The 21,919-nt window shown below is 48.3% G+C and overlaps 1 protein-coding gene and 1 long non-coding RNA gene across 2 annotated transcripts in view; one reads left to right on the plus strand and one right to left on the minus strand.

Moving 5' to 3' along the window:
- The window catches only part of CEP250 (centrosomal protein 250), a gene marked incomplete at its 5' end in the record, with an annotated part of 33,429 nt that extends 13,498 nt beyond the window's left edge, over positions 1 to 19,931 (minus strand). Inside the window, 22 exon segments of the mRNA XM_084271452.1 lie at positions 105 to 264; positions 1,506 to 1,807; positions 2,242 to 2,385; positions 2,725 to 2,859; positions 3,992 to 4,171; positions 5,026 to 5,195; positions 5,394 to 5,521; positions 7,832 to 8,025; positions 9,697 to 9,927; positions 10,107 to 10,253; positions 10,515 to 10,659; positions 12,003 to 12,185; positions 12,618 to 12,796; positions 13,107 to 13,268; positions 14,258 to 14,356; positions 14,780 to 14,876; positions 15,467 to 15,694; positions 17,003 to 17,109; positions 17,468 to 17,633; positions 18,174 to 18,256; positions 18,940 to 18,996; positions 19,815 to 19,931. Coding sequence (XP_084127578.1) covers positions 105 to 264; positions 1,506 to 1,807; positions 2,242 to 2,385; positions 2,725 to 2,859; positions 3,992 to 4,171; positions 5,026 to 5,195; positions 5,394 to 5,521; positions 7,832 to 8,025; positions 9,697 to 9,927; positions 10,107 to 10,253; positions 10,515 to 10,659; positions 12,003 to 12,185; positions 12,618 to 12,796; positions 13,107 to 13,268; positions 14,258 to 14,356; positions 14,780 to 14,876; positions 15,467 to 15,694; positions 17,003 to 17,109; positions 17,468 to 17,633; positions 18,174 to 18,256; positions 18,940 to 18,996; positions 19,815 to 19,931 — 3,414 coding nt within the window.
- Positions 137 to 795, plus strand: LOC311197666. Its single transcript, XR_014617652.1, has 3 exons — positions 137 to 161; positions 252 to 298; positions 717 to 795. It is a non-coding gene; the product is annotated as an uncharacterized lncRNA (long non-coding RNA).
- Positions 19,932 to 21,919: the final 1,988 nt, after the last annotated feature.

The following is a 21,919-nucleotide window of genomic DNA, read 5'->3' on the forward strand; positions in this document are numbered from 1 at the left end:
GGAAGAGAAGGGAGAGAGTGTGTGTTTTTGGGAGGGGAAACATGTTGGGGCCTACAAGCTGGAAGGATGTATCCTATGTCTCTGGATGGCACTGCATGAGTCACCTGGTTGTTGAGCTCTTGTATTTCTCTTTGGTGGTCTGAATGGAGCTGCTGGGCCTGGTGAAGAGCAGAAAGAAGCTGAGACACCTCGTTGTGCTGGGCAAGGTTGTTTTCTTCCAGGGTTCTGAAGCTCAGTTCCTTCTCTTTCAGAGACAGAGTCAGCCTGAAATAGAAAGCACACAACTCATTACTACGTGGTATAACATTTAATAAACTCTTAGATCTTCCACCACCAAGAGGAAAATTGCCTTGTCTGCTGAGGTTCATCTTAACAGCCAGGCTGCTTGTTTAGTCCTAAGTGAGGTTGACAGTCATATCCAAGCATGTGCCCACTACACTTGTTTCCAGAGAAAAGAGGCAAATTACTGGCTAAATACCTCACTCTGAGATGGGGATGTGAATATAAACCTAGCAAAGGACTGAAATGAAAACATTAGGGAAGAGGAAATTTTTCTTTTGGCTAATGACACTCAAATAATGAAAAGACCTTCTGTGAATAAAGAGGAGACATTTTCCTCCCCTAGCTTGTAAGTCCTGGCAGGAACAGAAGCAACAGACAGCAAGGTGATCTTTGGGGAACTTCATAGGATTTTACAGTTCCTGTATTTGTTTCAGCTACAGAAATGAAGGCTGATGCCAGAAGTGGTACTGGAGGCTTGGAGGAAATACTCAGATCCTTGAATAAGATGCAGGAACCCCCACAGAGGAAGTGAGAGTGCACTCCCTTTTGTTTCTCTTCTTCAGTGAAGATATGTGTTGAAGATTGACAGGACTTTACCTGCCTACCTACTCTGTCTCTGTTTTCTTGTATTCCTTGACAGTCAGTAACATCTGTAACTGTTGAGGCTGGCAGGGATCCTGCTTGAACCTCTCCAGACACTGCTGGGATTTTTGAGGAACAAGGAAACAGATGGCAATAAGAACATTTCTCCTTTCTTGGGAGCCTTGGAGGGGAGCCTGGCTTAGTTCAAAATCTTGGGTTTAAGATGGCTTCCCCCCATTAAAGGTACCAGGATGGGAGACTGATACAGATCCCAAATGTTTAAAAGTTTACTGGAGTCACCACGGTGCTGATCGATCCAGCTAGTTTGTTACACTGCAGCTCATCCTGCCTCCTCTGGTGTGTTTCAGATTTGAAACCCCTCAAAGTTTCATTTAATAGTATTAACATGCTGACCTAATAAAAGAACACCTTTTTTAAAGGAAAGGACTATTCCTAAAGCCATTATCTTCAGAAAAAATGTCACTGAAAGATTAAAAGTAAATTAAACACAACATGAAAGGAATGAAACCCATCTCCATGGGTAGTTCAGAAATCAAATGCTGCCTGAGCCACCTGGATATACAAAGATTTGAAGGAAGGAATCCATTACAAAGAATGCAGTCTCACAGGCTTTAATTTACCTGGTTTTTTCACTCTCTAGGACCTTCAATGAAGCCTGAAATTCTGTGTTATGACGCTCCACTTCTTCCCATTGACTCCTTTCCCTCTCCAAGGACTGCAGACATGCCTGCAGCTCCTTGTTCTGACGTTCTACCTCCTCCCATTGACAACTCTTCTCCTCCAGAATCTTCTGCAGGTGCACAACCTCTAGCACTTTCTCCTTTGACAGCTCCTGTGCCTCGCTCAGATCTTGCTGAGCTTTGTGAGCAATCGCTTGCTGGGACTCTTCAGAGGCTGCTAGCTGAGATGTTAACTCTTGCACCTCAAGTAAAACACAACAAAGCAGTTAAAGACTATGGCTTGTCACTGTCAGGAAAGGGGAAGAACAACTTGGTATTTCACCCTATCACAAAAGTATCAGATTCACAATGGATATACCCAACTTGTTTAAAAATCTGAGTGGGTCACTGTGCTCAGCTGAAAACCCATGTTAAAAAACAAGGCTAGAGTGCCAGGCCAGCAGAAATCCATGTGGATGATTGCTGCAAACAGGCAAAAGAACTAGCCCATCTTTTCATAGCAGCAGCTGAGGTTCAGCTGGCTGGTAAGTCTTCAGACCAGCTGAGATGGAGACCACAGTACGATGGCAGCTGGAGGGGTTACCCCATCAGCCACTTGCTCTGCAATGGAAAAGCAAGAAGTGGAGAGACACTTCACCTGTTTGATGACTGGAGTAGCTACTGCCATTTTAGTCACCTGTTTTTGTAGAGCATCCCTCTGCTGAAGAAGGACATTCATTTCCTCTTTGATGGTCTTGATTTCTTCCTTGTGCCTCTCCTCCACTGCCTCGATCTTACTCTGACTTTTCTGCAGTTCTCCCTGCAGCTTTTCTCTGACATTCTGTGAACACAAATGGAGAGCAAGCTACAGGGACCTGCCATCAGGCCCAGCTTTTTTCTCTTTCTCTCTCAGTATCATATTAATTCAAGCACTTCATGCTGCCTTTCTACCCAGCTCTGTTTCCACTGTAACCCTTGCTTCCTGTTGTTGATCTCTGGAGCTGAGCAGGCTCTGGGCTGCTTTCAGCACCTGCATTAGTCCTTGCCTCCTCAGGCGCAGGACCTGTTTCATTCCTCTGTTCCTGCCCTTCACTCCATGACCTGGCTCTCTCAGCTTCTCTCAGCTGATGTAATTGCCAAGGGCCTGTTCCTTCAACCCACCTTTGCCAATCTGACTTACCTGCCCATTCTCTCGCTGCTCTTCCACCTCCTGCCTGAGCTGCTGGAGCTGCTGGCTGGCTTCCCTTAGTTCCCCCTGAGTTTGGAGCAGCCTCTCTAACAAAGCATCCTTCTCACGCTCTTGTTCTAGCAGGGCCTGCACAGAAATAAAAAGAAGATGGGTTTCAACTTCCCTTACAAAATCCATGTGGTAAGACTCAGAGACTGACGGGCTCCCATGTTCTTGGAGCATTATGCTGCTGGTCTCCTAGATCACTGTCTGCCCAGTTGGAGCCACAGGTTCTTAAGCGAGATTGGCAGGATAAACACAGCCCATCTACAGTCTATCTGGGATTGGATCTCTGAGCAGGAGTTTAGGAAGCAAGGGGGGCTTTGTGATCTTCGGGACTCAGCAGGATGGCACCCTCAGCGACACGTCAGACCAGTTCCCCCTTTACATGACCCCTCATCTTCTGCTGTGCCCTGCTTGTCTTTCCATAGCAACTTCTGCAGCTGGTTAGCAGCACAGAAAATGCAAGGCTGCCAGAGGGCTGAAGCCAGCAGCTGCTTCAGAAGACTCATGTATTCTAGGTGAGGTTTAGTGAAAATTACTGCGGTTTGAAGGTATTCAGTATGTTAAAGTACTGACTTACAGGGGCACACTGTCATCTCTGAATGCTGCCCTGTCATTTCAATACCTGCAGACACATCTGGGGGTACTGCTGTCCCTAGGCATGTTGTGTAAAAAGGACTTTGGGTAGGACACAAGGAGGATTCTCAGCGGCTGACAGTGTTGCTTTGTCACGGGAGATCTGGGTACAAACTAGGTTACCAGCAAGTGACCTACACACAGCCCACAAGACACTCCTGTTTTACTGCTCAGAAATATTTCAGAGGAGTTAATTTTTTTTCATTTTGTCAGCAATCCTGCCACTCCTCCCCCAAACAAAAGCCCCATCCTGGTGGGGATCCAGTCCTACAAACTCAGTTTGGGCTTTAAAGGAGTTAAAGCTATAAACATGTATCAGCAAACATTAAAAGAAGACTGTAAAGAGAAGTGTGAAGATACTCTGAGGTAAGTCTTAAAAAACACAATAGCAGCACAAAAATTGAAAATGAAAAGTGATGTGGCTTCCCATGAGAGGTCCCAAAGATAGTCCTGCTCACCTTCCACTTCACCAAATGCAATGTAGAAAACAAGGATGGCAAGCTCCACAGCTTGATACCCAGCCATCTCCCACAACTTGAGCCTGGTGAAAAACCACAAACTCCCCTTTCACAATCTTTACCTCTTGCTTGGCGTTTTCAACTCTGATTCGTTCCTCTTCTTGTTGAGCTTGCATAGTAGCAACTTCCTGCTTCATATCAAACAGCTGCTTCTCATGCTCCCTTTCTGTCTCTGCCTTCTCCTTTTCCCATTGCTCCAGTATCTCCTGCAGCTCTGAATGGTGCCCTTCCCGCTCCCTTGCCTGGTGATGGGAGGAAAAAGATTTCACAATGGAGTCCCAGCACAGTTCCTTAAAAAAATTTTGAAGCTTCATTCATCCCACAACACCCCCCATCAACAGGACATAGGTAGTGGCTTTGTGTCCCCCATACACCATGTCCTATCAAGGAACTTAAAAGGAGGGTCAGCAGGTGGGACAATCATAGAAAAGATCTTTAAGATCTTTAAGTCCAACCATTAGGAAAAGGAGACATCAACTTCCCCTCTCTGGTGGCTGCCTGTTCCCTAGCACCTCTCTCCTCAGGACTTCTCTCTATTCTCAGAGTCTCTATTTTCAAAGCTCACCTCCCCTTTAATCAGTGAAGAGGTGATGGATCACAGGGTGATGGATCACAGGATGAGAAAGAGACCAGTATCCCTAGTCATAAGACACACCATGAACTCAAGCCCCAAGGAACAAGGGGCCTGTTCCATACACTTCAAGCCCAAAGACAACGCCTGCACCAACCATGAGAGGACAGAAAGGAAGGAACAAAGTTCCCATGACTGCAGTTGGCAGGAATGCTGTGAGTCTCCTTCATGGTAGATGGGAGTCTGGTAAGATCCTGCCCCCTTGCTGCCATCCCTTGGGTGGGGACCACCCAACCTTCTGTACAACTCATCATATGCCCACCATGAATCTGTGGCTGCATCTACTACCCCTGCAGAGCCCTCAGGGTTTCATGTGACTCAAGTATGAGCTATGGGTTCTGCTGCCTGGCTACAGCGTGTGGGGTATGACAGATGACTGCTGCCATTTGACACACTTGGGTTATTTTCCTTCTGAAGCCAGCCTTCAAGCCTGCTTGAAGAATTCCAAAGTATATTGTTTCCTACCAGGTCTTGCAGGAGCTTGTTTACTTCTGCTTCACAGTCAGTTTGCCGAAGGCTGAGGGTAGTCTCATACTGCTCTTCTGTCCGCAAGAGCTGTTGTGCCATGTTCTCCTGTTCCTGTCTCCTTAGAGATCTCTCTGCTTCCAGCTCACACTGAAGGCACTTCACTTCTCCTGCATCCATGACAAGTGTCAAGATTCAGTGCCCACACAAAGAGTGGTTCTGACTTTACCAACCTCAAGACTTTCAGTGCAGGAGGGACCTGTCTCCAGCTCCTCCACTGCTCAGAAGCACTGTGGACAGACAGCTGGTTTTATACCATCTTCCCAAGGCAGGGGGATCCCCAGAAAAAAAGCACACAGGGCCCTCACCTTGTATCACCTCCTTGGCCTGTGTGACTGCATGAAGCTGGATTTCAAGCTGACTCCGGGAGATCTCCAGCTGAGACAAGTGCTGCTGAGCCTCAAACAGGCTGGATTCCAGGGACTCCTTCATTGACCTGCAAGTCACAAATACAGAGAGAAATGGCTTGCTTGCTCCTGACACCCATGGGGTCTTATTCCAGTAAGAAGCAGTTCAAGATTCCTCCCCATGAGAACAAAATTGGCTGCATGGAAACTTGCATATAAAACCCTATATTCCTACCATGTAAAACAGTAATGCAGGCCCCCCACCCCAAGGGAATGCCCAGGCTTTACAGATGACTTAACAAAAACAGGAAGCCCAGCCAAATCAGATCTCAACAGCCACATCTTGCATGGCTGGTGTGTGATCTCTGACACACAGACAGCTTTGCCCACAGAGCCTGTGCCAGCGAGCCAAAGCCCCTGCTCACGGCCCTTCTCTCACCTGCACTTCCAAGGCACTCTGCAGGGAGACAGAAGCAGAGTATTTCCCTGGCTGATTCATGAGGTTTTAATGCTGTTTGTAGCGTAGCTACAGGTAGGGAATTTTCCAGACCCCCTGTTTGTAAAAGGGACTAAAGCAATGCACCACACCAGACCTAAAATCCCACGCCTGCAGCACCATTCATAGTAACATCAGAACTGGACTTTCCCTTAACTAGAACTCTGAAAGGGAAGACAGGTACAGTCCATTCAGCCTGTGGGAAGGAGCTGTAGTGGCCCAACACGGTGTCCTGTCTGCCCATTTCCTACACCACACAGCATCACCTCGCTTGTACAGGGATGGAATCAGGTAAAGGGGCACCAGAGTGGGACAACAATAAAACCCACAACAGAAGGAATTCGCTACTTTGATGGACAATGGAGGATGTATCTTCAAGAAGAACAACCACATGTTTCTGATTGTGCCTATATCTGTCAGTCCAAAGGAAATATGCTCCATTTTACAAACAAATAGAAGCCAATCTCCAAAACAGAAAAGTGAAAGAGTCCAAAACTGTGACAACAAAAAGCTCTTGAGAACATCTGGCAAGGGTACTTGCTGATTTTTCATTATCTATTGCCAAAGGTTGTATTGCCTAACTTATCACTTTAAAGGAAAATATTGTCCCCTAAAAAAAAATAAAATAAAATAAAAAAAGCTGAACAAATATAATGCATCTAGATCAGAGGAGAGAAGCTGGAGCTCAGAAGAAGCAGAAGCTCTCAAGAAACAGACTGAATCAGAACAGTGTTTATCAGTCTTGCAAACAACATTCTCTGGAGTGGTAAAGCACAAAAGTCAAAAAGCCTGACAGACAATGTCTCATACATCATTTGTACAGCTTTGCAAGTTCAGGGGTCTTCAAAAAAACACCTGAGAGAACAAGCACGCTGATACTTTTTTTTTTTTTTTAAACAGCAGAACATAGAATCATAGACTGGTCTGGGTTGGAAGGGACCCTAAGGATCATATTGCTCCAACCCCCTGCCACAGGCAGGGCCACCAACCTCCAGGCCCGGATCTATACAAGGTTGCCCAGGACCCCATCCAACCTGGCCTTGAACACCCCCAGGGATGGAGCATCCACCCCCTCTCTGGGCAGCCCGTTGCAGCCCCTCACCACTCCCTCTGTAGAGAACTTCCCTCTAATATCTCATCTAAACCTTCCCTCCTTCAGCTTCATGTCACATTTCATCTCAGACACCTGACAGAGCAGAAGGACGGAATCTTGTTCCTTCCCTGTACAACTTCTCCATGACATCTGTCTCTAAACAGCATGTGGTAAGCACAGGACCCAGACATCACTGATGGGCAAGTAACCTGAAGACTGGCCAGAATTCAGAAAAGCAGGTTACACCCTGCTGCTGGTGTAACCAACTCTAGGTCCTACACCCTAGGTAACAAGACTGAGCTTAGAAGCAGAAGGCCCTCAAGATTTTCAGCACGAGCCTAAAGCTTAACCCTAAATGGCAGTGTCCTACTCACAATGTCCATATGCAATAGCCTTGAGGTCTAAAGATCCCGTGTCAAACTACTTGATAAAGAAATATCTGTGTTCAAATGCACATAACAAGAATCAGAGAGAAGCTTCAGGGTTCAGGAACCATCTGCATGATTTAAATATTACTCAGCGCAGAGTCAAGCTGGACTGCTTTGGACTTCACACAGAAATGCACAAGGGGGCATAAACATGAGGTCAAGGCTCAGGAGAGCTTTGCTGGCTTTAGTCATCAGAAAAACAACATTTAAATCATGGTATATGTTTTTTCTTTTTGCTTGAGATTCTTCCATTTTCTGTCCACAGAAGGTGAAAACATCTGAAAAGCACACAGGATGCAATAAATCCTCGTGTCATGAATACCTCCTTGACAATTAGAGACATGAAATCATGTCCTGCCTGGGCTCTCCTCCCTGCCTTTACCTGGCCTCTGCCAGCTGCTCTGAAAGGCCTTGTCTGTCCCGCTCCGTGGCTGCCAGTCGCACCTCCAGGGCAGCCTTCTCATGCACCAACAATTCCTTCTCTTTGGACACCTTGGCCAGCGCCTGCCCTTGGCGAGAGGACTCCTGCCGCAACTGCTCCAGACCACTGCAGGACGACTCTTGCTGGCGGTAGGCCTGGAAGCAGGACAAAATACAGTCAGAGACCTTTCTCTGCAGGTCTGTGCAGAGCCACTGCCCCTTCTGAATCAGCTCGAGGAGAAAGAGCTCCTCTACTTGGGGATGAACTGTCAGAGCACCTGCTGTATCTGCTGTGTGCCACGCCAATACCCTGGGCGGCTGGCAGGCGCCGGCACTGTTAACTTGAGAGCGATGTGTAAGGCCCTGCTGGGCTGCCTGGGAGCAGAGAGCTCCTTCTGGACCAACATACATACCCCAGGCTACAGGTTTTCATGCAAAAATACTGCACTTTTCCAGAGCCACCACTGTGCAAACTAAAATGCAGCAGAATCTGTTCCAGTGATGGGAGCGTTCAGGAAAGGTTGAACAAAAGCAACTCTCCTCACTGAAGAAAGTGAACATACACATGGTTTCTCCTTCAGGAAAAAAAATACTCCAGGGTGTAAAGCAGTTGGATGCAATGAGGGGATGTTTGGCAGGGAAAGGGCCCTTGTGGTGAGCAGCGTCATGTAGTGATTTATGGAAGTCTGGCTCACGTGGCCCAAGAGATGGTAGATTCTATTGGCACAGCAGTTCATGTCCACAACACTGTCTGTCTTACACACAGAAGGTGTCTAATATGCCTTGCTGGTATTGCAGCTTGAAAATTAACCATGATTATTTCTTTCTTCAGTGTAACACCTCTGGTGGGTAGTTGTCAACCATACCTTGTACTCCAAAATTACATAACAGAGAACAGACCATCAGAAACAAACAGTTCTCCTCTCAAAGTTATCCCATAATACCCAACATTGTATATTATGAAACTGACATTTAAATGATGACAAACTCTCCAGTGGCTGCCAGTGATGTGATCCTCCCAAGATTTTAACCAAAATAAGAGTAAAGAGTCTTGTATGATCACCTATTTCTCACCTTTTTCCTCAAAGCCTAAAGAGGTTCAAACAGTTCATAGACTTACACAATCCTTTACACTGGAAAAGCCCTTTAGGACCATCAAGTCTAACCATTAACAACCATTAACACAGCACTGCCAAGGCCACCACTAAATCCTGTCCCTGAGCAGCAGGGCTCATGGTCAACCAGTTTTCAACCAAAACTCCCAGGTTCTCTTCTGCCAGGCAGTTCTCCAGCCACAAAGTTACATGTACATCTTAAAATACATTTTCACTAATTTCAAGATGTCATTCCCATTCCTAGCAGTACAAGGCAGCAGACACTGACTTGTAGCTTTGTTCTGCTCTTGAGACTCAAGCAAATGGAGAGCTGAAAATTGCAAACAACAAAAAGCAGAAACAGAAACACACAGCCCAGATTTTTTCCTCAGATAGAGGGTTACACTGAGACAAGCTACACCGTTTGCATCTTTGGCCACATCGAGAGCAGAAGCCCCACTCAGATTCACAGACAGAACAGTCATCTCCCGGCAACTCACAAAAGCCAAAAAAGAGGCAACACAGAGAGGTAGATTAAAAGAATCTGTAGAAAGAGAGGACAACTTGGAGTATTCCAGAATAACACATTTCTAAAGAAAAGCGAACAAAGCCTTCTGACCTCCAGCATTACAAGTGTCTCCTTGGCAAAACCACTGCAGAATCCAACAGATAACAGCTTCATTGAGCCAAGCAGCCAAATGCCCACACAGAAGCACCACTTCTTTTGTCTCACCTGACTGAGTTTCTCTTGGGTTTCTGCCTTCTCCTCTGCCAGTATTTTCAACTCTACCTGCAGCCCCTCCTGTTGCTCCTCCACTTTCTCCAGCAGCTGCTCCAGGCGGGCTTTCTCTGCACAGAGCTCTTCATTTCTCCTTTCACACAAGCAGAGCTTCTCCTTGTCAGAGATCCTTGCTCTGTCCATCTCATCCACTTTATCTGACAGAACATCTTTCTCTTGCTCCAGCTACAATCACAGACAAAGGACATAAAACACAGGAAGATTTACCACGAAGAAGGTTTGGCTTGGACAGAAAAAGGAGCAACATTTCCATGTTCAGTCAGTCATACTGCTAGAAGGTAACAAGTCTGAGAAGCCCCAGATGGGGACAAATGACTAGCAAGATCTTCAGCAACCCTGCTCACCTGCAGCACAAGTTTGTTCAGCTGCACTTTATCCCAGGCCAGAGCTTCATTGACAGCGCTCATGTTGGCTGTCGCAGCCCGGAGATCAGCTACCTCAGTGCTCCGCTTGTTCTGAGCCCCTGTCAGCTCTGCAACTGCCTGCTCTGCCTGGGGAGACATAAGAACAGCATGGAAATACAGATGGGAAAATCCCTGACTTCAAGGGGCAACTCCACATCCACTTTTGTGTCTCTCCCAGTTCAGCATTCCCAATAAGCACGTGGGGACTAACTAGCACAAAGAGCCTCTGTGGTCTGATCACCATTTTCCAAGGAGAACTCTACTGTCCCTGTCTTCTACTGCCAGAAATGGCATCTGTGTCAGTCCTCCCTCTCCCACAAATGCTGTGTAGGAATAAGGTGACCATACCTTTCCCAGTGCCACTGTAAGCTCCTGCTTCTCACGCTTCAGCAGATCCTTCTGAAGGTGGGATTGCTCCAGTGTCTCCCTCGCGACTACCAGCTCACCCTGTAACAAGGCATGTTTGCCTTCAAGAGCAGCTAAGTCCTTCAGCCTAAGAGAAGCAGAAAGACAAGTTTTTAAGGTCTTCTCACCTCTCCTTCCAGATCCAGATCCTCAGAACTCTAAATATGGATTTGGACATAAACAATTGCCCAGACCATGGGCAATGTCCCAAGGGTAAATAAAGAGAAGTTGGAAAATTACTCTGACTACAGCTTCAAGGGCAGAAATCTTCAGAACTGAGGAAAATCAAGACCCTGAATTGTACCAGAGCTGTGTATGACTACACCATCTTCCCCTGCTTATTCAGAACACCACCACTGGAAAAGGTAACCCAGCTACTGGGACAAATTATATTCCTCTGCTCTTGTAATGGTCTCTGGCCTCTCCACATAGACTGTGATATCTGTCATCTTAATGATTCCTGTCTTCTTTTGCCCAAAGTGGAGACCCTGCCAGTTCAGCTACACAGCCTGGCAGGAAAGCAAATGTCTGGAAACAAGGAATGATGAGTGGAAGGAAGGGGAGGAAGACAAACAAGTTTTTAATGTAAAAATGTTCTCTTTTCCAAACCCAAGAATACATACTAAGTCCCAGATAAGGCAGTCTGAAAGGTTTACAAAAAGTTTCTATTTACACCTAAAGAATGCTGTAATTTCCTGACTGGACCTGCATCACACTTTCCCATGGAGGCAGGTGAAGCATTTCTCTTTGTGAAAGTAAAACCAGCTTCCAGAAATCATAGGATGTTTCCAAAAAGGTTCAGGTGCTCTCAACAGCTTCCTGACTCTTAGGTCTCTCTCTCCTTTTTGATACATTGAATACCAAGTAAGAACTCTGGAAAGCCTTGCAAGACAGACTTTTTAAGCCCAAATTAACACACCTACAATTACTCTTGCCTTCAGCAGTGCAATGATGAAAGTGCCTGCAGTCTATCTGGGGAGGAGATGGGTATCAATTTCCAGTCCAATAGTCTTAAGATCACAGGATGATTGAGGGTGGTGGTGACCCAGGAAGCCTCTAGCCCAATTTTCAGCTCAAAGTAACTGAGGTCAGCTATGGGATCAGTCCAGGTTGCTGAAGGCTCCATCCATCTGGGTCTTCCAGGGATGGATTTAGCACAATCTCTCTGAGCAACCTGTTCTGCTGCATGGTTCAATTTTTTACTGTCTGAACTTCTCTTATTTCATCTTATGCCTGTCATCAATTACTCTGGTCTGGGTTTGAAATGATGTTTTCAAGGCTCCTAAGGAGGCAGCTGTGGCGTATGGCAGTAGGCATCCAGCTCTGGCCACTTGCTCCCTCACCCTTCTGTGCAACAAACAATGAGCACATAAAATTCATTCATTTACAGTGGGCCTCCTACACACACACAGAGAAAGCTTTAATGCTCACAGGAGCTCCTGGTCATGACGTGCCCTCTCCATCATCTGCTGCTGCTCCAACTTTTCCCCCAGGGCTGAATCTTCTTTCAGCTGCAGTTCCGTGTTACTCTGACGCAGACAGGAGGCTTCCTGCTCCGTTACCTCAAGCTGCTGCTGTAGTTCTTCCCTGGTTTTCTCAAGATTTGCACAGTCACTGCAGACACAAGGCTCAGTTAGGAGAATGAAGAGGCCTGAAGTCACAGATCCCGTTTTCCTCATTCCAGGAAGGAGTTGTGAGAAGCACAGGGAAGAGCCTGCTCTTCCCCTTAGAAGAGAACTTTAGAGGGAAAGAGACAGGAAAACAGGCTTTTGCCTTCACTCAGTGAGAAGCAGTGGCTAGGAAGGGGCACACAAAGAACAGAACTCAGAGAAGCAGCATGTCGGGGGGGAAGAGTCTTGTATCCCAATTGACTCTCTAAGACAGCCTTAGACTTCCCAGTAGAGCAGGAAAAGCAGTGACAGGAGGATGCTAATGTGCCAGAGGCACACACGTGGTGGGGCAGGCAAGTTCTTTGCCCATAACACCTCTGAACTACCAGAACTGGAAGCAGATTGCCTCTACAACACAGGAGAAGGAAACACTCACCTGCTGAGTGCTTCTACCAGGGACTGGAGGTGCTGCTGGTGGCTGCTGGACGTCTTACATTCCTCCTCCAGTTGCTCCAGCCTTTGCTGCAGCTTCCTGCACTTCTCTTCCTGCTGACTGTGCTGTTGCTGCAGGAAACTAATGGAGTCCTGCCTGGCAGAAAGCTCTTCTCTTAGGATCTGCAAGGAATGGGTAGGGAAAGAGAACAAACAAGCAATAAGGAGCACAGATGTTCCCAGATTCCTGGGAGAAGCAGCAAGCAGAGAGACAGCTCACCTGAAGGCAAAAACTGTGATGAGAGGGTGGAGACCAAGGAGAGAAAAGCAGCAAAACTGAGCTGGTGTGATGGGCAAGGTAATATGGTACCAAGATTGAGAAGGCTGGGAAGAAACTGGCTAAACTGGCTGAGTAAATGGAAAGGTTTCAAGCTAAGTGAGGCATTAACAGCTAAGCCTGTGGCCAGCAGGGAAGATAAGCAGAAATCCTCACCTGTGCTGCTCTTCGCCTCCTTGCCAGTGCTTCCTGAACCAACACAAAGGTATGGTCTGCATCAACGGAGCTCAGGCAGGAGAGGATGCTGCTGGACTCAGCGTGCTGTGAGCTGTCAGTGCAGGTCACGCTGACCATGCTGTCACTGTCATTTAACACCACCTGAAAGCCCACATCAAGCTGTTACTTTTATGTCATTCTACTTGGCTTTCTTTACCTATTTCCCTTTTTCCCCCCACTTCACCCTACAGTCGTTAAAAATTCAGATGTCTCCTTTCTTCAGTCAACAAAGAAGTCTTGTCCCTGTGGCCAAAAGTACACCAGGGATTTCTAATTACAGCTACTATAAACAAGAAGAAAGAGGTGTGAAGTGGCTGAAGGCTGCCTCAATGTTCAGCTTCTTGAAGTACTTAGGAATGATTTTGGTTTCCTTGAGCCAAGCAGATCAACACTAGCACCAGATCAACACTGGAAATAGCAATGAAAGGAAGCATTAATGCTGCCCAGGGAAGAAGGAAGCTAATGAATACTGGAAAATAGCAATAAAAAGCGAATTTTATAATTGCTCCAAGCAGTAGCACAAGAGGATAAAATTGCCTACATAAGGGGAAAGAACTGACTTTATAGTGCAAAAGATCTGATGATTTCAACCTCCCCTTCATAGAGAAAAGTTTAGGGCTGTAGTGAAGTTACCCCCAAACAGTTAGACCAGTTGTGATTCAGGGGAGATAACAACGGTAAGTGAAAGTATAGTGAAGGAGCAGAGCTGGAAAGTGCATCAACTGAGTCAGTGACCTTTTACAAAAATCTGAAGAACAGTCTCATTGCTCAGGGACCGTGGGGAAAGCTTCCAGGAAACCCTGGGATACAAATGACAAGTAGCCAACTCAGGACAAAACAGTCCAAGACAGACCTTAGCAGGACAGTGAAGGCAAAGGTACTGAAACTTCTAGCACCTCAGCTGAAGTGTCACAGAACAGCCAACTCATAAGAGGTTTTATATCAGAAAAGTGGTATAAAAATTAAACATCCAGAAGCAGTTAACATAGACCATGTATAAGATCTATATCTATTCCCTGGGCTGGCTTGTTGCCTCCCTCAAGTACTTTTAAATCAGATTTAGAGGGATGTGGTCCCAAGTGTCTACTCACCGCAGTTATATCTTTTATCAGCTTTTGGAGGGAAAGATTCTCCTCGTTGGCACTTTTAGTCAATGAAGCTTCATATTCTTTCTCTAACCGACTTGCCTCCTGAGAACAGAATAAGGAAAGGGTGGGCAGGGAAGAGCTGGGTGCCCCTGCAGCATACCCAGCACTGGCATGCTGATAAGCCTCAGCCCTAGTGATTCCAGTATATTCTGTCCCCTATCTATTCAGTTTCTTCTTTGCTAAAACTAAGAAGACCAACAGCTAAGAAGCTGTCAGTTACAAGGAACTCTGATCCTTGGCATATTTAAGTCACAGACAGCAGAGCACTGGCACAACCCCGCTGCGGAAGACACCGAACTGTCTGCAGAACCACTGCCCAACACACAAGGAATATTGTGGGAATGTGCCAGATGTTCCCATACACTTAGTGTCTTTACCACTCCTTCTCTGGAGGAAGCCACACTTCTCTGTGCTAAGGCTGGAGAGCAAACACTGGGCCATCTTCCAGATAAAGGAAAAACATACTAGAATCTCCAGAGTGTCGTTAAGGGTTTTCATGGTCTTCTCCTTCTCCTCGTTTTGTTTCTGAGACTGTGCAAGCAAGGCTGAGAGCTCCATCACCCTGAGAAGAGAAGGTCCACATGCCATTCCAAAAGCATTGCACTCCATCACCTGTTAAAGAGCTAAGCAGCTCCCAGAAGCATAGCAGAGAAAGTTCAACCCAGCAAATACAGCAAAAGCTGTGTTCCTCTCTACGGATTAGTAACGCTTTATGTTGCAGAACAGCACTTCTTGCCCCACAGGCCTCCTGCATTCAGTCTTGCAAGGAAACATCAGTACAGAGGTGCCACAATGATTATGATGGTCTTGGGAAAATTCCTCCCAGCTCCCTTACCACAGCCCTGGGTAGCAAAAGGGCTGTACAAGAGTCAGAGCTTTCTTTCTGCTGGTCTCAATTTCTCACCAAGAACCAGTTAACAGTAAAAACACAGTAATATGCAATCTCTTTTCCAGTCTCATCTTACTCAGAAGAGCTTCTGTCAGTCAGATGTTTTTCTCTATCTGTTCTGCTAAAGGCAATAGTTTGACTGGGGACAGAAACAAGGCTGTGCAGAACGAGTGCATCTGCCACATGAACACAGCCCATCTATGAACCCAAGCAGCAGCCATGAAAGGTAATGTTGGTAACAGCAAAGTTTAAAATACATTTACCTTTCTTGAAGTTCCTTCTTCTCCAGGTCCACTTTGACTTCTAAGCATGTGATTTCCAAAGTCTTATGGCTTATTTCCTGGTCTGCTGGTTGCTGTGCCTGACCCTTTAGGACAGGCCTACGCAGAGTGACAGACTCCCAGAGCTGTGTGCCAGAGTTTATGTTGGAGCAGCTTACAAGTATGGATCCAAAAAGCCTCATTTGCTCAGCCTTCAGCTCTGACAGATCACTGGAGGACAATAAAGAAAGAGGTAATGTTCACACCACCATCTTCATCAGCTGACTCACTTTTGAAGCACAGAATTGTGCAACAGTAAAAGCCACCGGGAAAGATGACATCTTTGCTGGGGATGGGTCACTCATCTGACACTTTGGGATCAGGATGCATCCAGACAACTGAGCAGCAAGCCTACTGGATAGTAAAGAAATGAGTCTGTTGTGTTTTCAGACATCAGAAGAAACGTATGGAACAGCCAGGTGTGGCTAGAGCTACCTTGAAGGGTAGGTAGGATGGGTGCCTTTGACCTGTCACTAAACGGTGCCACTCGGCCAGTGGGATGCCCCTGCTCCACAAAGGTGCCCTGCTGCACACCCTCTTGTGCCAACTGCCACACAAACTACTGTGCCATACCCTGTTTGACCACTCTGGTCATGGTGCTTCTGGTGGCTCGTGCTCCCTAGAGCTGCCTTTTGTAGATGTAGGGGTGTCAATGCCCAGGCAGCATCAGCGATCCTGCAAGAGGTGCTGGCTCCTGGTGGATCTCTCTGCTCCCCTGTCGCAGAAACACCCTCTGTGCACCATGACTCGATGCTCCGCTGTGCATCAGGCTGGCTCAGAGCAGCTCCCCTTAGTGACTGACACCAGAAGAATGCTATTACAGCTAATGCTATTTCTGCCTGTTTAGAGGGCAACTCTGAGGGGAACCTCAGTGAGACCAAAACCAAGAAAACAATCACAAGAAGTGGTATCAAACTAGGCAAAATACACTGGCTAAATGCAGTAACAGGATAGGGAAGCCATTCTTTCTCTCAACAGCATTGGTACAGGCATAAGTGAATGCAAACTGGCCAGCACAAGTGTAAGCTGGCAATGACAAGAAAAACCATAAAAATGTTCATGAATGATCTTTCCATCAGGAGCAGGTGGAATCCCCAGTCAGATTTAAGGCAGACATTAATCACTCTATAAAAGGGACCGCTCTATGTGCTGCATGCATAGCTTTGGTGAGGGTCTTCCAATGTGTCCACATGTGCCTGTATCTGTGTTCACATGGCAAAACATCACCAGAGTCAAGTTTGTCTGTTAAGGGCCTCTGCACTGCTTAAAGCCCGAGCCCCTGAGTTTTATCTGACAGCCAGCATCAAACAAAAAGGATTCTGAAAAGAGCCTAAAGCACCTTTAATGGCATCGCTTCAGACTACCAAAGGGGAAATCCTATCCTTAGCTGCAACTCACATAACATGGAGGCTCAAAAAGCAGGTGTGAAGGGAAGCTATGGTTTCCTTGCAGAGAGAGGTGTCCTTAACTTCTACTCACCGGTCAGTGGCAGTCTTCATCTCCAGGAAGTGACGGCGGAAGGTTACCACCTGGCGCCACAGGCTGAGCAGGCGGTTACGTTCACCCCTTAAGTAGCTTTCATAAAGCTAAACGGGCAAAGACAAAAAGAAATGCTGATTCAGCCTTGCCTGTCACTGTGCAAGCCTCACAGAATCACAGCCTGGTTTGGGTTGGAAGGGACCTCAAAGATCATCTAGTTTCCAACCCCCTGCCATGGGCATGGAGACCTTCACTAGCCCAGGTTGCCCAAAGCCCCATTCAACATGGCCTTAAACACTTCCAGAGATGGGGCTTCCACAACCTCTCTAGGCAATCTGTGCCAGGACCTCACCACCCTCACAGTAAAGTCACAACTTTCATACAGCAAGTCCTCTATGCCAGAAATAAAATGCATTCCCATGCCACTCTGGCATCGTGCCCCACATTCCCATAGCCCACCCTTACCTCACGTTCGTCGCGCCATTCGTTCTCTTTCATCTCCAGCTCCTCACGGGCTCTCATCCAATCTGTTGTCAGCTTGCCAAGATCTTCTTTGAGGGCCGAATTAACCTCATTTGCTTTATCAAGGTGCTCCCTCAGGAGAGTGTTCACTTCTGCCAGACTCTCACACCTTGGAAAAGGAGAGACAGCAGTGAGGTCACTGAACAACTGCTATCCACAAGCAGCATCCCCGTGATTTTTCAACTCCTTCAATACTGAGTCAGTTGTCAAACTGAAAGGCAGTAAAACTGCTTCCTAGCATTAACTAAGATCTGTGATGGCAAACTCATCTGCTTCTGCTTGCTTCAAGCCTCAAGTTTTACCCTTCCATTTCAAATTTGACGATGATTACAGTTGATGTCTTGCCTCCCCTTCATGCTGCCTGATCACTAGATACACCACCTTCTCTAGCATTGTCACCTACTAAGCCACAGAATAATTTAGGCTGAAAAGGAACCTTTGGAGGTCACCCAGAACAACCCCTGCTCAAAACAGAGCCATTCAGCACACAACACTATTACTGCACCACAGAAAGACTGTGGACCTTCCTCCTTTCAAAGCGGCTTGCCCAACTGCTGCCCTTGGTGAGACTAAGTAGCACTGACAGGTTTTCCCTCACTTCCACAAGCATCCAGGATACAAAGTATAAGGAAATGCTTCTTTCTCCTACCTCTGCTGCTCCTCTTCTAACTGAAGTAGCACTTTCTCCAGGCTGTGGTCTTCTGTGGCTTCCCACCGGCCTGGAAGGGACCCCTTAAGAGGAAAGGAAACAGTTACTCAAATTCTGGCATACCCTTCACTGCTGTTAGCACCCATTGCTTGCCCCTCCATTTGTTTGGTCTCTCAGGAGCTCGTGGTTTCTTTCATGCACGACAGGGAGAGGAAGGGAGGTGCCCCAGGTGAGCAGCTCTCCTCAGTCTCCCACTATTGCATTCTCACAGCTAGCTATCCTCAGCTCATGACCACCAGTGCTCACTTAGACTTGAAGCCTGGGAACACTCTCCTACCCTTCGCTTTTTAGGTTTACTTGGGCTGTGAAGCAGAAAGACAAGCGCAGCGTCAGCTCTGTACATGGAACGCCAGCATTCTTGCCTTCCAAAATGCTGTGTTTCAACCAAGTCTTTTTCAGAGGCAGACATACAATGTCACAGGCAGCAGAGCCCTCTCCTGAGACTTAGGACAAACATTACCCCAGTAATAAACTCTTTCACAAAATTTAAATTCTTCTTCATAGGGTTTTCTTGACCGGCATTTCTGAGACTACTGGCTGCTCAAAGAGAGCCAGCTGGACAGAAGACTAACAGGCAAGCTTACAGCACTTCTCTAAACCCTCACTAGCAAAATCTCCTTCTCCTCTGCAATGGCTTTGTGGAGCTTTTTGTCTGTGGTAGCAAATGCTATGTACGCTCTCTTTAGTTAGCAACCTGCACACTCACCCCTTCTGCTTGCACTTGCTTCTCCAGCTCTTGACACCAAGTCCGGTACTGCAGTACCTGGAGGGATACACAGAATGAAGATGAATTAATGCAGCTTGGACCAGACATTCGTTTCCCCATAAGTCTTTCCAGCCCAAGCCCATCACATTCCACAGTGCTACAAGAAGCAGTCCAGTCAACAAGAAGTCCTTACAAGAAAGGGAAGCTTAACCTTATCTAAGAGTAAAGAAATAGACAGGGTTTCTTCTACACATAGTGCTGTCCTCTCATCCTAAGCCAGAGAGACCTCCACGTACCCCACACCAGTACTTCCAAGGGGCTCCAAGGCCAGCGGGTCCTGGAGAAGTTAGAGAAATGAGTTTCCCAAACAGCGTTTCCCCCTGTAGCAAGGCATGGAGTTCCGAGCACAGCCCCCCTGCTCAGACCCTGCGGAAAGCGGATGGATGCCTGCTCAGCTGCAGAGGACGAGCAAGAAAAGCAGGACAACCTAACAGCCGGCCACTGCCCGGCCCTCTGCCCGGGGCCGGCACCCCCTCGCTGCCAGTCCCGGGCCGCCCAGAACCACCCCTGCCGCCTCGACTCCTCCCTCTGGGAAAGCCGCCTGCTCCCCCAGCCAAACAAAGGCCAGGCACCTTCATTGCAGTGCGGAAAGAGCCCAGCGAGAGCAGCGTGGCCCCCGGGGCCTCCGCTGAGCTCCGGGATCGGCGCCGTCCCGCCCTCAGCAGCGCCGTGGAGGCTCCCGGTGGAGCCCCGGGGTTCGCCCGTCCCCGAGACTGTCGCCGCCGAGTCCCCTGTCAGCGCGGCGCACCCCTGCCCCGCCACCGCGGCCCGTCCCCGGGCAGTCCCCCGCCGGGCAGGCACCCCTCGCTCCTTACCTTCGCCTGCAGCTTTCGCACCAGTACCGCTTGCCGGTGCTGCGCCTCCTGCGAGCTCTGCAGCCGGCGCCGCAGGGAGGCCTGGATCCGAGCCGCCTCCCCGCTTCCCGTCGCCATGACCTGCCCGCCAGTCGGTCCCGCCACCAGCGCGGCTCCGCCCCGTCGCGTCCCCCACCCGCCCGCGGCCTGTCCGGGCTGACTGCGCTCAGGCGGCCCTGGGCCGCGGCCTGGCGTGATCGGGGCGGGCGAAGCGGTTCACTCTGCCCGCCGGGTGTGACCGTTAGCCGGGCCGTGGGGAGGAAGAGCCGGGTTCGCTCGATCCAGCTCTGCGGCAGCGATCCCCTTCCCGCTGCTCCTGTGCCACAGCGGCGGAGAGGCCGCCCCGGCAGCGGTTTGCTCCAGGGTGGGTGTCGGTGGTACCCTGCCCGGCGGCAGCCGTCCCGGGCGCTCTCCCATTGCAGCAGGGGGTTCGCTGGCGTGAGGAGAAGCTCTGGAATCACCTGTGGTTCTGCCAAGCGCTCTGAACGCAGTTCCCCGAACACCCTCCTCTCACCCGGCGAGGAGGACGGGTGCCAGTAGCAGTCCCTGCGAGATGAAGGTGCCGCTAAGCCGAGAGGTCTCCTGGGGTTTTTGTTCCCAGCAAAAAGCCGGTCTGGTTGTGGCACAGGGAGCCACAGGTGCCACAGCATTCACGGCAGTGCGTGGGGAAGACACCGGCACTCATACCGAGCAGCCGGTTGGCATAGAGTGAATGGTGCAAGGTGGTGAAGCTCAGTGCTCCCAATTGTCACTGCCTACAGCTCTAGTTTGTGTCTTATTTTTCTCTCTTGACTGTTAAAGCTGGCTAGATAGTCTTCCATGCAGTGGAAGCCTAAATATAATTGAATCAGATTCGGCCCCATGTGTTTTATCAAAGCTGAAGCATCATTAGGCATTGGGCAAACCCCAAAGTATTCACAGCTGGGGAGGCACTTGTGAGGCTGTGATTGCCGAAAAGCATTTAGGGAATGAGCACTGAAAACCTGCTTTATACAAAGTGGCTGAAGCATCTCTAGCTTATGGATGACATGATGAAGAGAGGTTAATTTAAGGCTATAAATTCCTGTCAAATGAGACAAAAATCGAAATTGCTGAAAGTGTAGCAAGACAAGTACAAGCTAAACATGTGATGCCCTCCTGTACACAGCCCTGCTGCTCAGTGAGTGGAGCATGTTGCACTGTCTCAACTTCTCATATCTTCCTGGACTAAAGTGCTGCTCTGTAAGAGCATAGAGCTGTTGTTTGTGTCTAAGCACTGTGTTGGACTTGCTGTCAGAGTCACTACAAGCAGCTGGTAGCTCCAGCCCACACTGACACCCCTCCTGGCCTGCCCTGCCTGGGCTGTGAAATGTGGGGGACAGCTCTGAGTCACAGAATCACAGGATGAGGTAGGTGTGAAGGGACCTTTAGAGGCCATCTAGTCCAACCCCCTGCAGTGAGCAGGGACATCTTCACTAGATCAGGTCACTCAGAGCTGACTTTGAATGTCTCCAGGGATGGGGCCTCCACCACCTCTTTAATCAACCTGTGCCAGTGTCTCACCACCCTCAGAGTGAAGAACTTCTTCCTAATGTCTAGTCTAAACTTACTCTGCTGTAGTTTAAACCATTACCCCTTGTCCTATTGCTACATGCCCATACAAATGGCCCTTCCAGCTTTCCTGTAGGTCCTTTCAAGTACTGGAAGGCCACTAATAAGGTCTTCCCTGAGCCTTCTCCTCTCAGGTTGAACAAGCTCCATACTCTCAGCCTGTCTTTGCAGGAGAGGTGCTCCAGGCCTTGGATCATCCTCGTGGCCTCCTCTGGACCTGCTGCAATAGGTCCATGTCCTCCTTGTGTTGAGGGCTGGATACAGCACTGCATGGGGGTCTCACCAGAACAGGGTCCTTGGATCCATAATGGAAATGAGTTCTCCAACCTTGCTGGCAAAATGCTGCAGCCTGAGCAGGGCTGTCATTGTGAGACTTAGTTCCCAGCAGCACAGTTTCATTCTTGCCTGTAGTGTTTCCAATGAACATACATAACATCTTCTGACCTCCTTTCATGTTCTGGATCTTCACTGTTTTG

Source organism: Gallinula chloropus, assembly GCF_964237585.1.
Source record: "Gallinula chloropus genome assembly, chromosome: 16".
Lineage (NCBI taxonomy): Eukaryota > Metazoa > Chordata > Aves > Gruiformes > Rallidae > Gallinula > Gallinula chloropus.